General features: G+C 48.0%; 1 protein-coding gene across 8 annotated transcripts in view; it reads left to right on the top strand.

Moving 5' to 3' along the window:
* Positions 1–17734, top strand: part of OSBPL3 (oxysterol binding protein like 3) — a 146336-nt gene that overhangs the window by 69888 nt on the left and 58714 nt on the right. For 6 of the 8 annotated variants that reach the window (XM_069088697.1, XM_069088696.1, XM_069088693.1 and 3 more), the window contains 5 exons: positions 6475–6642; positions 8666–8786; positions 10782–10885; positions 11041–11133; positions 12738–12894. In XM_069088697.1, coding sequence (XP_068944798.1) covers positions 6475–6642; positions 8666–8786; positions 10782–10885; positions 11041–11133; positions 12738–12894 — 643 coding nt within the window. The remainder of the gene's footprint in view (positions 1–6474; positions 6643–8665; positions 8787–10781; positions 10886–11040; positions 11134–12737; positions 12895–17734) is intronic. The other 2 variants (XM_069088698.1, XM_069088700.1) reach the window with 1 other exon arrangement.

A 17734-nucleotide genomic window follows, 5' to 3' on the forward strand; every position in this document is an offset into this window, starting at 1 on the left:
ATCATAACCAATGCTTTGGGACTTCATCATGGTGCCCATTATAACCAATGCTTTGGGACTCCATCAAGGTGCCTGTCATAATCAATGCTTTGGGATTCCATCATGGTGCCTGCCCATCATAACCAATGCTTTGATGCTTAGAATTGACTCACAATTACTTGTCCCTGGCCCCCTGACGCTTGTACAATGTGTGATCTCAGGATAATAGCCATGGTGCCCATCTCCCAGGGTTGTGGGGAGGCCCCAGGGGGATAATGTAGATCAAGTGCTTTGCAAACTTTAATGTACTTTATAATTAAACTGTGATAAAGAGCTAGTCATGAAGGTTAGAAGCCCTAGGTTCAAGTTCCATCTTTGATACAAACTGTGTCACTCTGGCTAAGTCACCAAATCTAACAGTGCCCCAGGAAAAGCTCTTAAGACCCTAAATTACAGATATGGTGCTTATCTGCACTTGAGGACATTGGGAATGCCAATGAAACTACAAGAAAGGAAGGAAGGAAGGAAGGAAGGAAGGAAGGAAGGAAGGGAGGAAGGAAGGAAAGAAGGGAGGGAGGAGGGGAGGGAGGGAGGGAAGGAGGGGAGGAGGGAAAAGGAGGAGAGGGAGGAGGGGAGGGAAGGAAGGAAGGAAAGAGGGAGGGAAGGAAGAAGGAAGAAAGATAAGGAAGAGGGAAGGGAGGAGTGAAGGGAGGAAGGAGGGAGGGAAAGAGGGGAGGAAGGAGGGAAGGGAAGAAGGAAGGAAGGAAGGAAAGAAGGAAATATTAACTAAGTACCTAACGTGCCAGGCTCTGTGCTAAGGGCTTTATGAATATTATCTCATTTGATCCTCACAACAGCCCTAGAGGTAGGTGCTAATATCATTCCCAAGGAAAATGAGAGACAGAAGTTAAGTGACTTACCTAGGGTCACATAGCTAATAAGTATCTGGGACTGGATTTGAATTCAAGTCTTTCTGATTTTAGACCCAACACTTTGTCTACTGTATCATCAGTTGCCTAGGTAACCCCAAGTTGGTTGTTATTTATATGACATGATATTATGTTACTTTGTTATGTTGTATTAAATTGCTTTGCATTATATTAGATAAGGCAATATAAGGAAACCTAAGAATTTATGAATAATTATATCAGATATATTTATGATACAGTAATCATTACTATTATTAATAATACTACAAGTAAAGGACCCATAAAAATGATGTCGATCTTGAGGACCTCAAAACACTCTACTGATGACCTATATTAGAAGTCTGTTGTGGCTCATTATTATGCAAATTCAAATCTACTTAAATAATATGATAGAGTGGGGATTTCCTTGGTGTGCATATTCCATTCAGGGGTGCAGATCTCATCCCCTCCACAAATTAGTCAATGGAAAATTACATTAAAGAGAACCATAAATAATAAGACAGAGCATCGTTTATGGAATGCACATAAGACATTCCTTTTAGAGGAAAATTTATATCCATGAGCACATGTTAATAAGGGAGGAAAAAAAGGCCCAGTGAATTGAACGTGCCTGCAAGTTAATCAGTCCTCTCTGAGAGTTTCTGTGGCCAAAACATTCATTGCCCTGTGATCCTATCGGCAGGTCAGATTGTGTCTCCCGAAAGGTATTGGCTGTGGACCTAGAAGCCTTGTGTACCTTGGCTGGCCTCTGTCCCTGAGCCAGTCTAATTAGAGGGCTCTGGTAGATTGCTAACATTTGGGGACTTCCCAGAATTCCTACCTGGTTTCCCTAGAACAGGGAGACTCAGCTAATAGATTTGCTTCCATCCTTAGCTAGTGGAGCCACTCTTGACAGACTGTGAAGCTTGATTGACCAGCCCATCCATCCTGCCCTTCTCCAGAGTTCAGGGAGATTTCCATCATGGGAGAGAAAGGCATTCTATTCTCTTCCCTCAAATTGGTTTCCTCATCTGTAAAATGAGGGCCAGGGACTAGATGGATCGTTACAGCCCCTCAGCCCTAGAACTCCATGACCCTAGAGATGGTCAAGAGTGTGTCATTTTTCTCACATATACCCCTTGGTATCTAGTGCTGAGATGAGGACGCAGGTGCACAAAGAAATACTTGTCAGTTGGTTGATTATTAGGTCCCAAGACTCCTGTGGAGATAGTGAATTCCTAGGTAACTCATGGGTACAGGTGGTCTTCAAAAAGAGGGTAATTATAGAACTCATTCCCAGTCAGATCTGAGGTGGAACCACAAATTTGCATAATCATAAACCCCCTTCTTCTGACCACACACACACACACACACACACACACACACACACACCCACACCCACCCACCCACCCACCACCACCACGTCAATATTTAAGAGGTAAGGGCAGTGTGGAATTGAAAATTTTCCTATTTGAATTGTACATGAAAGAAATGAGTTCCCCTTGTTATTCTGGTACCCTATACCCTGAACGAGTCTGGGTTATTTCCTCATTTACTCTCAAAGAAGTTTTGTTCAGTAAACTTACTACTGGCCAGCTCTGGCAGGAGACATAATGTTCAATGTAAATGAAATATTCTAGTTGATAGAGATTTAGGTTATATACATCATACAGACAAGATTAATTTTCAAAGAAGAGGTAGCCTGCCCTAGTGGAGAAAGGGCTAGCCTTGGAGCCTGGAAAACATGGGTTCAAATCCTGCCTCTGACATCCTGGCTGTGTGACCCTAGTCATGTAGATCAACTTTTGTTTGTGTGCTCCAGGCAAGCCTGAGTTATAGAAAGGTGCTGGTCAATTGTTAGTAGAGAGGGCCCCAAGCCCTGAGGTTCTCTCCCTGGAGAACCTCAAAATTGGGCTCTCTTTGGTCTGGACCTCTGGTTCCCTCAGTGCCGGGAGCTTCTGGCTATAGGAATTCCCACTTCATTGCTGATCCACCATTTGTCTATAACGTAGGATCCTACAAAGTTCCTGCAGACATTGAGAGAATGTGAGCTCCTTCAGGGCAGGGATTGTTTCTTACACCTGTATTTGGATCGCCTGGGCCTAGTGCATAGTAGGCATTTAGTTAGTTCTAGTTGATTGATGAAGAAGATAAGGGACTTGCTGAGAGTCTCACAGCCTGACTCTTAGACTGACCCCCTATCTACTATACCATCCTACCCCCAAGTCACTTAACACTAAGACAATAATGAACACAATTTAGGTTTTCCCTGATGCATGGTCATTGGAAAGAAGATGTAGAGAGTTAATAGGGAATCCCAGATAATACAGTCCTCACCAACTGTGCTTAGCGATCAGTTAAGTATTTATTAAACATGTCTCAGGTGCCAGACACTAGAACCTGCATTTTTTAGGGTTGTTCTTGACCTTTGAGATTCTCTAGTCCACTCTAACCACCTTCCTTTCCCCTTAACAGATAGCGAGGGGGAAGTGACTTCTCGAAGGTGACCCAGGTCTGCATGTAGAGTCAGGCCTTGGTCATTTTGCTAGATGTTGACCTCTCCACCCTGCAGAATGGGAATACAAAAAAGTTGGGACCTAAGTGTGTTTGGGGTGGTAACTTTCATTGGGAAAAAGCCTTTAAAGTGGTGGACTTCCCTATCCAGTCTAATGTCTTTGATGACCTCAGCTGGGGAGGGAAATGTATTTGAAAAAACGGGCATGTGCAATGTTTCCCTAATCTGTAATTAGGAAAGCTGCTGGATGAGATGATGGGGGTGGAGGGAGGTGTGTATCATCTTCCAGAAAGAGTACACCATTACCTAATACTTTAGTTACGACTGGAACATGAGCTTCTATTTTAAAAAACATCCCCAGAAGCCTTTCTAAAATGGGGTGGCTAGGTTGTGCAGTGAATAGAGCACCTGCACTAGAGTCAGGAGGACTTGAGTTCAAATGGGGCCTCAGACACTTAACACTTACAAGCTGTGTGACCTTGGGCAAGTCACTTAACCCCCAATTGCCCTGCCTTCCCCCCTCCAGAAAACAATAAAACACAATGGCTGTTGTTCCTTCCCATGTGATTCCTACCCACCCACTTCCATTCTACGCCAGATACTCATTAGCTGTGTGACTCTGGGCCAGTTACTTTACCTCTGACTTTCTCAGTTTCTTCAGTTTTAAAGGCCTGAAGAGTTATTGAGAGGATCAGCTGAGATAATATTTGCAAAGTTCTGGATGGTATCTGGCACATAGAAGGGCTGTAGAAATGCTTATTCCCTCCTTTCACCACACAACTAACCAAAGTCCCAACAGAATTGGCCCTAAGTGTTTTCCACTTTGGAGTAGAGCAGGGCTCTCGTATGTTTGGGGAGCTTCTGGGCTTGTTTCATTCTGTGTTCAGACATCTGTCGTGTTCCATGATAAAAGATAATAAAAAGGGAATAACTGATTCAGGAAGGAGGAGTGGAGAAAAGCCCTCACAGAGCTTCTAGAAATGAAAACAAATGACCATCTCAGAGCCCTTTGAAAATATTAACCACTAACCTGGTTAAGAGTCTATGAAAATCCTTGTTAGCCATTAATCTGAGTCTCTAGAGAAGTTGGCAATCTCTAACCACTGAAGTCTGGGGCAATAGAGGATTATATAAGCATTAATAATAGCATTTATAGGTCTAGGTTCTGGTTAGCACGAATGATGAAGTGGTTATATTATCTGAATTTGTATTGCATATTCCTGTTGGGCTGAAACCAATAACCGTATTTGATGCAATTGTCCCCTGAATAACATGAATTAGAATGCACCCGACCCTCTCAAGGATGAACTAGCTGTGTGACCCTGGGCAAGTCACTTAACCCTGTTTTCTTCAATTTCCTCATCTGTAAAATGAGCCAGAGAAGGAAATGACAAACCACTCCAGTATCTTTCCCAAGAAAACCCCAAAGGAGGTAAAGAAACAACTGAAAGAACCGTACGACAAAAAAGACACGTGCCCCTCGTCCCCCGTCTTTGGCTCATGTTTCATTTGACCCTTACAACAGGCAGGGGCTAATATTACTCCCATTTTACAGATAAAGAAACTGTGACTCCAATGGTTTTGTGACTTGCCCAGGATCACACAGCTAGAAGGCATTTTTGCCCATCTTCCAAACGCAGCAGGTGTTTCCACAGTAATTCACTTGTTTAATTTTTAAAACCTAAAGAAGTTCTGTCTCAAACAGTCTTTCCCTTTCCCCTTCGTTTCTACCTCCCAGGGTCTCTTCCTTCCCATGAGGCTTAGCTCAGATGCCTCTTTCTTCACAGGATGTCTCCCGATCCCTCCCTTCCCCCAAAGTTATCGTGTGTGTGTGTGTGTGTGTGTGTGTGTGTGTGTGTGTGTGTATTGTATCAAAGTCTCTGTGTATAGATTGAATCATCCCAGTAGAATGGAAGCTCTGGGAGGGGAGGAATCCTTGCATTTTTGCCTAGTGTATCTTTGTCTATTGTCTTTGTAGCCATAGCACCTGATACAGTGCCTGACACATAGTGAGTACTTACGGACTGGTTGTTAGACTGAGCTGAACCATCGGAATGTTCTTATTGTTGTCGTTTTTGGCCCAAGGAGTGTCTTTCCTTTGGACCCTCAAGGCAGCTTCATACCAAAATATCAAAGTTTTGTTGAATTTCAAATAAAAGATTGTGAAATCCTGCTCAAGCGTCCTGATGGGGGGAAGGCGCTTTTGACCTGCTGAAAACTCCACAGAACGCCAGACAGACGCGTCACTAGCCAGGCACACATTTAGTGCCTACTGATATTTTCTGTCATATTCCAAGACAGACTCAGGAGAGCGAATGAACAGCACATGTGGTGAGCCAAAGACAGGGGACAAGGGGCACGTGTCTTTTTTATTGTACAGTTGTGTCTAACTTTTCTTGACCTCCGTTGGGGTTTTCCTGGCAAAGACACTGGAGTGGTCTGTCATTTCCTTCTCTGGCTCATTTTATAGATGAGGAAACTGAGGCAAACAGGATTAAGTGACTTGCCCAGGGTCACACAGCTAGGCAGTGTCTGAGGCTGGATTTGAACTCAGGTCTTCCTGACTCCAGGCCCAGCATGCCACCTCACTGCCCTGTCTTGTGTCTTAGGGGATCCTGCCAGCGCTTTGGAAGACAGGTCAAAATCATTACCAATAAATGTATTTGTTATTTATTGCAAATGTGATTGTTTTTAAAATAGTGCAGCAGTTGGGCTCACTCTAGAGTCAGCCAAACATATCCCTTGTGCCTATATATGTGCTTCACATATCCTCCACAGACTTCCCCCAGCCCTAAAAAAAACCCAAACCCATTAACTCCCACCTTGTAGATGAGAATTCTGACATTCCCATGCAGCTTTATCCAGCCAGTGTTTGTTATACACCTGTTTATGCAGGCGCTATGGGTAGGGTCCAAACTATGGAGGCTGTGGCCTATACTGGACACAGCAGGGTTTTCCGGCAGAGGCCAAAGGAAGAGCTGGTGGGGCCGTAGGGGCAAGCTTTTGGGGGAGAAGGATTGTTTTCAGTATTGTGCTCGACATAGTCTGTGACCTCAGGTCTCTTGGTTTTAGGTGAAGTCTGAGGAAGTCTTTGACGAGTGGGTAGCCAAGCTCCGTCACCACCGAGTGTATCGGCAGAATGAGATCGCCATGTTCCCGAGAGATGTTAACCATTTTTTCCCTGCATCTACTGTCACAGACTCTGCATCTGGAGTATTTGACTCTATTTCAAATAGGAAGGTAATACCGGACGGCTTGGCAATGGGAATCTAGGCATCGGGAGAAAGAAGAGAGGGAAATAGCAAGGGAGAGAGGAAGGAGGAAAGGGGGAAGGAGGGAGGAAGGAAGGAAGGAAGGGGGGGGGGGGGGGGGGAAGGGAGGGAGGGAGGGAGGGAGGGACAGCCTCCTTGTACCCCCAACTCCTAGATGTGTGGGGAGTGAGGGTTTGGGAAGAGGGAATGGATAGTGATGAGTTTGTCTAGTGTCTGGACCAGAGAGGTGCTAGCCCTGCCCTGCTTTGTCCTTATCCAAGCACATGTGGAGCCACATATTGGAAGGAATACTGACAGGTTTGAAAGTGTCCAGAGGAGGGTAAGCAGCATAGTGAAAGACCCTGAGTTTTTGGTACATGGAGATCATTTGATGAAACTGAGGATGTTCATCCTGGAGAAGAATGACTCAGGGGTCAGGGTGGGGAAACAAGAGACCTGTCTTTAAGGTATCTGAAGGATGGCCATGTAAAAGAGGGCTTAGGATTGTTCTCCTCAGGTCCAGAGAGAAGAGCCAGGGGACGTGGGGGGGGGACTTGAAGCTAGGTTGGTTTGGGCGCCTTGCAGTGAGGCTTATCCCAAACTTTCACAGGTTTCTTTAGGAAGTGGTGAGTCTCTGTTCCCTAGAGGTCTTCAAGCAAAGGCTGGAAGACTTTATCAAGGAATTTGTAGAGAGGATTCTTGTCCAGATTGGGCTAGGTGGCCTCTGATATCCTGTGCAACTTAGATTTGGTGCTAAACTGTAATCTGTTTCACATGCACTAACATGTTTGGGCAGCAAGTTTTAGAAGACAAGTCACACATAGACATAGAGTGCCTGCTTGTTACAGAGCACTTAGTTATCTAATCGTCCTCATGCCTCTATGAGCCAGGTAACACCAATATTATTATCTGCATTTTACAGAGGAGAAAACGGAGGTTCAGAAAGCTTAAAAAAAACTTGCTTAAGTTGCTTAATTGGAAGAACTGGGACCTGAACCCAGGATCCTTTGATCCATTGATCCTTTCATGAGACTCTTTCCTTGTTGCTGTTTCTCCCCTAATCATACTTAATTATTTAACTGTGTTTGTGTAGTCAGTCCAAAGTGGCCAAGTAGGGTAACCAGATCATTTACAGTAGGAGTATGTAGAAAAGAATACCCTCCTCCCAAAATGTGTTTGCTTGTGTTCATTTTCCCTCCCTCCCTCCCCCCTCCTCTCTTCTCTTTCCTCTCTCCACCCCCCCCCCCCCTCTCCTTCTTTCCCCCCCTCCTTCCCTCCCTCCTCCCTTCCTTCTTTCTCTCCCCTTTTCTTTACCTGTCCCTCTCTTTCCTCTCACCCCCCTCCTTCCCTCTCTCTGTGTCTCTTTGTCCATCTCCTCTTTTTTTCTCTCCCTCCCTTTCTCTCTGCTTCCCCCTCTGTCTTTCCCTCTCTCCCTCTCCCTCCTTCCCTCTCTCTAAGTCTCTTTGTCCTTCTCTTTCTCTCTCCATTTGTCTCTCTGCTTCCCTCTCTGTCTTTCCCTCTCTCCCTTCCCTCCCTCTTTCCTCTTCCCCCTTTTTCTTTCCCCCTTCCTTCCCTCCCTTCTTTTCCTCTCTCCCTCTTTCCCTCTCTCTGTCTCCTCATTCCTCCTTGTCTCTCTCACCTAGCTTGACCTCAATTCTTCCCCTGACCATGAAAGGACAAACTCACGTGGTCATGAGTATTTGCAAAGATACATTCCAAGTGATTTTTCGCTGTTGGCTGGGTCTGTGACATTGTTGTCATTTGGAAGGAGGGGAAGCCAAGAAATGGAGCTCAAGGTCGGCCGATGGCTCCCTGAGCCTCTGCGGGCCCCGGGTATCCATGCTAGGCCTCTGTAGGCCCCGGGTGTCCATGCCAGGCCTCTGCAGGCCCCGGGTGTCCATGCCAGGCCCTCGCATCCCATCCCACCCCAGGGCAGGCCGCTTTGTCAGCCTCTCAGCCAGACTTCTAGCATGTCTTTGCATTTCTCATTGCCTTTGTTGTCTGTGGAACAGCGCAGCAGTATATCAAAGCAGAGTTCACTGCAGACGGGAAGCAATTTGTCGTTCAGCTGTGGAGAAGCCAGGCTCCCCATATGGCCACAGTCTTCCGAAGACATGGAAAAATGCTCCAAAGGTAGAGTCTGCTGGGATTCCCTCATTGTCCCCCTTGTCCTCTTTGCTCCTGAAGACGATGGATTGGAGAAGAGGTCATGGCATGGGAGATGCCGAGCAGGGGGCACCTCCCTCGTCCAACCCACTGCTTCCTCAGGTGGGGAAACTGAGGCCCAGAGTGAAGCACCCAGCTTGTGGTCACCTCATGGAGTAATAATCATCGCAGCACCTGAGTTAACTCAGCGCTTTCCCACTGGCCAAGTTCTCTGGCATGCATTGTCTCATTTAGGGCTCTCTGGTCCTGTGGGACTTCATGCCGCAGAGTGACTCTGATGGTCACACCCCTAGTCAGCCTCTGAGGCTGGGCTCTCACCCAGACCTCCCCTGACTCTGAGCCCGCCATGATTGTCACTGCACCACACTGCCCTCTCACAGCTAAAGCAGTGCAGCTTTGGCAGTCGGGGTCATGCCCTGGGTTTGGAGTCTGGATCCCACTTCTCCTGACGCCATTTTGTCTCTGTGGGCCTCGGTTTCCCCCTCTGTAAATGAGGGCCTTGGCCTAGGTGGCTTCTGATCTAGGATCCCGATCTCCTGCAGACTGCCCATTGTGTCACTCTTTCCTCTGGGCTTCTTGGCCTCAGATTAGCCGAGCCAGCATTCTTACCCTGCTGTGGGGATGGACTCTATGACCTCTCCGGGTTCTTAGCTAAGGAGAGATGTCAGGTTGCAACTTGGCAGCCCCGTGTCCCCTCCTCCACAAATACCAGCATGGCGGCCTCCATAGCCATGTGAACTTCATCCTTCCAAGCTGCCTCACCTTTGACCTTGGAAAGCTGCCTTTGCCACGGAGGCCTTTCCAGAGTCCATGGTGAGATTTCCAAGAGCAAGGCACAGGCTATCAGAGTAAAGAACTGATAGTAGGGATGGAAGGAGTGACAGAGAATGCAAACACTAGAGGCAGCTGTTGGCTCGGGGAACCTGGCCAAGCACGCCTGTTCAAGTCTGCATGTTTTGGGTAAAGCTGCATGAGCGTCTGGACCCTCCATGAGGGGAAGCCTCCTGTTTCATTTAGATGCAGCCTGACATCTTGATGTCAACCATGTGGGGTGAGGCTTAGGCCTCCTTTGTGACCTTGCAGCCTTTCCAGGAGGTGCAAGCCAGATTGTGGCAGTCATTTCTAAGTGCTGGCATTGCTGAGCTGGGAGCTGGCCTGAACAGCGGTATCTGGGAAGCATGAAGAGCTCCAGAGGGAGCCCTCTGACCCAGTCTTGGGGTGGGGAGACTGAATCTTAGGCCTTAGGGGAGGAGACACATGCACTTGTTAATGGAGAACCACAAGTGTGGTTACTTTTTTTTTTAATTCAATTTCTGATTATGAAATCAGAGATATGATGTAAGATTTCATATCTTTTCTTAAAAAAATATTTTCTATCTTTTTAAAAACCTCCCAGACATTTCCCAATAGACCTTGTAACAAGGGAAAGGTTATGCAAAGTCAACCACACGCACACACACACTTCTGACTGTGTATACCATTTTCTCCCCCCCTTCCTCACCACCTCTCTTCCAAGAGGAGAGAAAGCTGTTTCATCGCCTTCTCGCAGGGACAGAGACCAGTCTTTGCAATTGGCCAGAGGGCAGCTCCCACATAGCATTGTCTTTGTAGCCCTGATTGCACTCATTGTGTTTATATACCATGCTGTGGGTTCTGCCTTCTTGCTAAACCGCTTCATATATGTCTCCCCTCATTTCTCCAAAGTCTACTTTCCTTTGGGCACACCAAGGTTCCTGCCATTCACATACCACAGTTTGTTCGACTGACTAGAGTACCAGGTTCAGATCCTGGCTCTGACCTTTATTGTCTGCGTGACCTTCCCTAGAGCTCAGTTTCCACTTTTGTAAAATGAGGGGTTTGGCCTACTTCACTTCTGTAGCCCCTTCTAGCTCTGCCCCTAGCCTCCCATGACGTCCCTTCACTTCCCTTGTGTTCACTTCCCTTGCGTTCCTTTCCCTCCAGATCTGGCCCACTGTCACACTTACCTGGTGGAGATGAGCCAACTTCTACAGAGCATGGAGGTCCTTCACAGGACTTACTCGGCCCCGGCGATAAATGCCCTTCAGGTCAGTATGACCTCCGCCCCCGGGGCCGCTTTCCTTCCTGCCTCTGCTGTGGCCCCCCACTGCTGAGGATAGAGCTTGGTGCTGTTCTGCCGGCCCCCCAGACTCGCTCTATGGGTGCTCACGCTCTTTCCTTTCTTCCTTCTTTTGTGATGAAGGGTGGAGCTTTTGAAAGTCCCAAAAAGGAAAAAAGACCCCAGAGACGGTGGCGGGCGAGAGCCATCAGCAAAGAGGCCAAAGGGATGCTGCAGGTAACCGGAGTCCCCTGAATGCTCGCCCCTCCTTTGCTCCTCTGCACTTCTGGAGGAGAGTCGTTACCCCCAGGACATTTATTTCAGTGAGCAGAAGGGCCGGCCCCAGAGGACCTCACTCCCAGAAGGTCGTGAGGGGATAATGAAGGATGGAGGGATTGGCCTCTTGGGTAGTGGAGAGATGAGGGGCAGGGGAAGGGAGGCGTTGGTCTCTCCATTGACATCAGGAAATGGAGGCCCCCGAGGACTTTCCATCTCCCCCTTCTCTGTGACTCCTCTGAGCTCTCCTTCCCTGCTTGAGTTTGTTTGGGCTTGGTTCATGGTGGTCCTTCCCCCTGCCTCAGATTCTGCTGAGTCCACAGCTCAGGATCTGAGAGGCAAGAGCCGCTGAGGGGCAGAGCCTTGTCCAGCTCCTTGTGTCCCACAAACCGCCTCCCCGTGGCAGCCCCGCGTGTCATGCTTGCAGCTTCCCAAGGCCGCTGTGTAGCCCAGCCTGCCATATTGAACAGGGATGTTCGCTAGACCAAAGTAGTCACCTGGGCCCTGGGTCTTGTTCCCAAGCATAGTAGCTGGTGACAAGGGTTAGATGAGGAACTGAGGCTTGGGGGTCCAGAGGCGAGTGGGGAATGCTGGAATGGTGTAAGGTCACCTTTCAGGGTTTGGAGAACCATAGATCACCCTCCTCATTTACAAAGTAGGAACAAGGCATAAAGAGGTTAGCTGACTTGTCCAGCTTCACAGCTAGTCAGTGTCTAAGGTCAGGATTGGAACCCAAGTGTTCCTGATTCTGTCTTGTGTACTGATGTTGAGACACAAAGCTGTTTCTCCAAAGAATTGGGGATCCCATCAATGTGGGTGTTCTCCCAACGATGCTGATTGCTGCTTCTTCACACCCCTTATTTAAAGGCACTGAAGGATGTTCCAGGGACAAATAACTGTCTCCTGGAAGTACATTCCCTTCAAAAAGGGAAGTGATAATCTGGCTTAATGCCAGCTGCCTTGGGGCCCTTAGAGAATCCAAGATGTGATCATTGGCATGATGAACAGTGAGCAGTCTGCACACCTTGTGGCGTTTGAGTCTCATGACCACCCTGTGAAGCAGGGGCCCATTTTGACCCTATTTTGCACATGGGGAAACTGAGATTCAGAAGCACTAAATACTCTTACCAGGATCACACAGCTAGCCAGCGATGGAGGTGCGATTTGAACCCAGACCTTCCTGACTCCAAATCTAGCCCATGCCTCACTCATTCCCCCATGCTCGGGAGGACTAAGGCAGCTGAATGCCAAGCTCCCCTTTGGGGCTGTCTGTCACTCATCTTTCCTGAGAGCGCACATGACATCTTGCCCATTTACACTTCAGTGGAAGCTGGAAGCTGTTAGGGGTGAGATGGTTCTCAGAACTCCTGAGGTTTGGGGTTTTTAAACTCCAGGGACAGAGGAGAGAGCCAGTGTTGTCTGTCTGCAGCCTCGTTTCTGCCATTACTATCCAAACCTCTGCTGTGGTGTATCACCTGGGGGGAAGGGAATAGGCTAGGGTGGGCCAGGGGGAGAGTTCCCCTGCTCTGTGCCTTCAGAAACCCCTCTGGTTGGTGTCCCCCCAGGTCCCGAAGCCTTATTCGGGCCCGGTCAGGCTTCATGCATCCAATCCGAATCTGTCAACACTAGATTTTGGGGAAGACAAAAATTATTCTGACGGCTCTGAAACTTCATCAGAGTTTTCCAAAATGCAAGAAGACCTGTGTCACATTGCACACAAAGGTAAGCACGATGACTTTTTTCCTTGATGTACTTGCTGGGACGTTGCTAAAAGCATTTCTCAACACAGTGTCTATGGGGCTTGATTGCTGGGTGTCCTGTGCTTTTCTAGATGGGTGGTCTTTCTCCAGCCATCCCAGAGCACTTTCTGAGTGTGTGAGAGTAAATGGCCAGATGTGCAGCCCACCTGAATGTGTCCGTGGTGGGGCTTGGAGTCAGGGCTTCCTGCCTGCCTGTTCCAGCCGTCACGCCAGTCTCCTGCTACCTCAATGGGAGCCTCAGATCCCTGAAACACCGTAGCTAAAACCCGCCCCATTCTCAAGATCAGACCCAAGTCTGTTGTTGCCATTTTGAACATGTCCTTGGTAGTCCTGTGAATCTGCCATCTCTCTGATGTAGGTCCTCCTTCTGGTCACATCTGGCCACTGGTCCCTTCCTGACCAGACTCCTGTCTTTCACTTTCCATAAGTTCCCCCATGGGAGGCACCAATAGAGTTTGACCTTCCTTGATTTCTCTTTTCCTCGCAAGGGTCCCCATCAAGAAGCCGGGCTGCCCATGGTCATCCTCCACCCATCTTTCTTATACATTCAACCAATCAGTGAACACTTATTAAGTGTCTACTGTGTGTCAGGTATTGTGTTAAGCCCTAGGGACACAGAAGGAGGCAAAAGATCATCCCTGCCCTCAAGTAGCTTACCGTCTCATGTCTGGGGAGACAAGAAGCCAAGGAGACAAGATACCAAGCGAGTGACAGACATTCCTTAGGTGAAACCTTTAGTCAGCTTGTTCCTAATGTGCTGTAGCCTGCTCATGGCCATCATGTCCCTCTTCAGTGTCCTCTGGGCCTTCCTGATTTCTGGTGGATCCCAGATCAAGGCCTGGGCGGGACCTCAGAGGCATCTAGCTCATTTTACAAATGAAGAAACTGAGTCCCAGAGAGGGGAAGTGATTTGCCCAAGGGCACATAGGTCCATAAGCAAGAGAACCAGGATTTGAACTCAGTCCCTCTGGCTGCAAAGTCAAACGTCTTTTCTCTGTCCAAGGCTGCTTTTCAGCTCTTTTGAAGCCTCCCTGCTCTGTGCCTTACAGTCATACAGAAGTTGGGGAAGAATGCCAACATTAAAGAGAGGGGCTTTGGTTTCAGTGAGAAGTTAGAAGACTGTGGCAATGGATGGGGTCACAAATCTCAGCCTTTGAGACAAAATGGCATCAACACCCTTTCTTTGTAAAGTGATCGGCATTTTTTATTGCATTTGTCCCTCAGAAGGACCTGGAGAGAGAAGTGTTCTTGGTGTCACCATTTTGTGGATGAGGAAATTGAGACAGCCAGAGGTTAAGTGACCTTCACAGGACAACAAAGCTAGTAAGGGTCTGAGGTAGAATTTGAACTCAGGGCTTCCTGACCCCAAGGCCAAGACTCTACCAGCTGGTCACCCAAGTAGGTGCTTGTTAAATGAATGAATGGATGAGTGAATGAATGGATGAATGAGTGAATGAATGGATGAATGAATGAATGAGCGAATGAATGAATGAATGGATGAATGAGTGAATGAATGGATGAATGAATACATTCGTGATGTTTTCCCTGAGCTCACTGCAGTGCTGTGAGCATTTGCTTGCTCTTCTCTGGAGGCCTCGAATGTCCCACTTTTGTCCTGGGTGCCTTTCACCTTGACATGTTTGTGGTGCTGACGATCCTGTGTCAGCCTCCTATGTCCAAGTCTACAGCAGAGTCCCTCAGTTCATCAGGTGCCGAAGGAGCAGCTACTGGATGCTGTGGGTGCCATCTTGTTGCGTGTGTTCTGTCTTACCAATGGGGAGAATCCCATTGATCACGTCTGCCAAGGACAGGGCGGGCCACCTCCCCATCCTCCCTCCCTCCTTTACTGTAGATGTATCAGCTTGGGGAAGCAGCCTGGCTGGAATCATCTCAGCACATCCCAGAGCAGCAGAAAGGCTTCCCTTGGCTTATTTTCCCGAGATTTAAAACAACCACCACTACCATAACAACCAGAGTTCCTTCATCATTTCTAACCTTGGGATTATACCCTTTGTTGAGCATCATACTTTAAAAACTGAGACTACAGGACCCTGGGCAGCTCTTGAGCTGGTAGAGATCAAAGCCAGAAAAGCCAAAGCATTCCTAGACTGCCTTCATAGACATTGGCTAGCCGGTGTCTTGGCTGAGAATTGAACCCAGGAACTCCTTATCCGAGTGTCTGGGCCTACTGTATTCTCCCCCGATCCTGTGCTGAGCCCTTTTTTTCGGAAGGGCATAGATAAGTTGGCAATATCCAGGGAAGAGGTGAACAGGAGGGTGAAGGTACCAAAAGTTCATCCCGTTCCTTTGAAGGGATTGGCCATGATCAGCCCGAAAAGGCTCAGCTAATAAGTGTCTGAGGCAGGGATTGAATCCAGGCCTTTCTGGCCCCAAGTCCAGCGTTCTGAGCAGTGTATCCCACTCTGCTTGATGTGATTTTCTTCCTTCTCCCAGGCCTCCCAGAGAACCAGCTGGCCCCCAAAGGAAAGCTCTGCCTGGCCATTAGACAGGACCAAAGTGACTGATCAGCCAAAGCTGGTAGTCATTCAGCTGGACAGCCTTGCACACCAGCTCTCACACAAGACTGATTTCTGTTGTCTGTCTGACTGGGCCTTGTTCTTGCAACTTTCAGGATGAACTTTCAGGTTCTGAGAGAGTCTCTCCTATTCAGAGGAGGCTCTTTGAGTTAACTAAGCATGTGAAGGGTCATGTGTGATGCTTGATTAGCCAAAAAAGGCCCTTCCCTCCTGTGCCCTGACAGCCTCTCGAGGGGGTAGATCCAGGAGGCCAGTCTACCCACCCTTCTCTTGGCTCTCACCACTTTCCCTGTCCAGGTAGAACACAGGGCTCTTTAACCCTCCATCTGTGTCAGAGCAACACAGTCTAGTGGTGGTTCCACTTTAGCAGAGGGACCTTTTCTCCAGGGTTCCTCGTGTACCTTTGGAGTTCTTGTGATCTCACTTCTGCTCTTATAGAAAGAAAGAAGATGAAAGGGGACTAGAATCATCTTAGGCCAGCTCAACCAGAGTAGTTCTTGTCAGCCTGGCGGTGGAGAAGGTTTTCGGAAATGTTTCCTTTATTTTGTCTCTGGGAACTAGGGAGTGATTGGACTAAAACACACCCGTGTCTACACAGGAGTAGGCGTGCACTACACGTGGCTTACTTGAAAGTGATTCAATGGACAAAAATCCAAAGTTTAAACAAAGCAAGTAACTTAGAGAATGTTGATTTTATAAAACATCCTTAAATAGAGAGAATTCCTTCAGGGTCAAGATAGGATCGCAGATGTCACAGTAGCTTGGGAAGCAAATTCAGGGTAAGAGGGATGACTTTTCCATGTGTATTTGTACCCCTAGGATGGTCCCTGGCACATCCTACAGACTTTTAATGAATCCTTGCTGAGGGATTGGCTGATTAATTCAAGCCTTGACTCAGTGGCTGTGACTTGGAGACAAGAAGGACTGGGTTCAAAGCCTTCCTCAGTTTTCCCCAGCTGTGTAGCCCTGGGCGAGTTACAAATTTATGTTGCCAAAGCCTGTGGATCACCACTTTGCAGCATCTCTTGAATACAGCCCCCTCTCTCCTCTGACACTTCCTGCCGCTTCCATTGCCTCACACCAGGACTACTGCAATGGCCTGCCAGGACCTGCCGGCCTCCAGTCCTTTGTCTCTTCAGCTACCAAAGGGATTTTCCCAGAGCTCAGGCCTGACCTGTTGCCAGAATCATGTTTTTAAAAGCATAAAACAAAATAGATAAGATTACAAAGGTAATTATGTCGAAATGCAGTTATAAAAAAAGCGTGATGGCGGCAGGCAGGTAGTGGCTGCCCTGGATTTTTGCTATGGAATGGGGAGCAGTGACAAGCATCAAGTGTTTGTTGGTCAGCGATGATCCCCCTTAGCCTGTGCCCGGATCCCCTCCTCTCCTGGCCTCTCCTGAGTGCCTCCCTTTGGGCCACTCTGCCTACCCACTTCTCTTTGGAACTGGCTTCTCCTCATCCACCTCTTGCCTCCCTTTTGCTCCACGTGACCTTCAACCTTCATTCTTTGGACATGGGGTCCACTGAACATGGCTCGTGGCTCTGTAGCATCACCAGGAAAATACTATTAACAGTAATATAATTATAGCCTACATTTACTTAACTTCCATTCACACAACAACCCTGGGAAGCAAGTGTTTTTACTATTTCCATTTTACAGATGAGGAAATAGGCTGATAGAGGTTAAGTGACTTGCCCAGAGTCACACAATCGGTAAGTGTCTGAAGCAATCCTGCAGTATGATTTGACCTAAGCATTCAAGGAGGCCAGGGAAGCAAAGCAGTGAAAGTGGGAGGGTTGGGCTTACCAGGCATAGGGTATGACCAGGGCAAAGGCTTAGAGGTGGGAGATTCAGCATTTTGTTCAAGGCACCTCAAACAGTCAGTTGATCAGTCAGAAAGCATTTATTAAGCACCTGCTATGCCAAGCACTCTGCTGAGTGCGGGGGTACAAAGAAAAATCAAAGTGGCTGCTCTCATAGAGCTCACGGTGAAATGGCGGCCATTGTGTAGAGACAAGCTCTGGCCAGGAGAAATCGGAAGCAATCCATGGAGGGAAGGCAGTGGGAAGAGCTTCCTGTAGCAGGGGGAGTGTTAGCTGGGACTGAAAGGAGCCAGGGAAGCCAGAAGGCAAGGGAGGGAGAGCATCCCAGGCATGGGGGACAGCCAGACAAATGCCTGGAGGCTGGAGATGAGGGTCTGGTTTGAAGAATGGCCAGGAGGCTATTGTCACTGGATTGAAGAGTATGTGTGAGTTGTGCTT

The sequence above is a fragment of the Petaurus breviceps genome, unplaced genomic scaffold (genome assembly GCF_028583685.1).
Source record: "Petaurus breviceps papuanus isolate PSGF00001 unplaced genomic scaffold, PetGlider_PUasm1.0 185, whole genome shotgun sequence".
NCBI classification, from domain to species: Eukaryota; Metazoa; Chordata; class Mammalia; order Diprotodontia; family Petauridae; genus Petaurus; species Petaurus breviceps.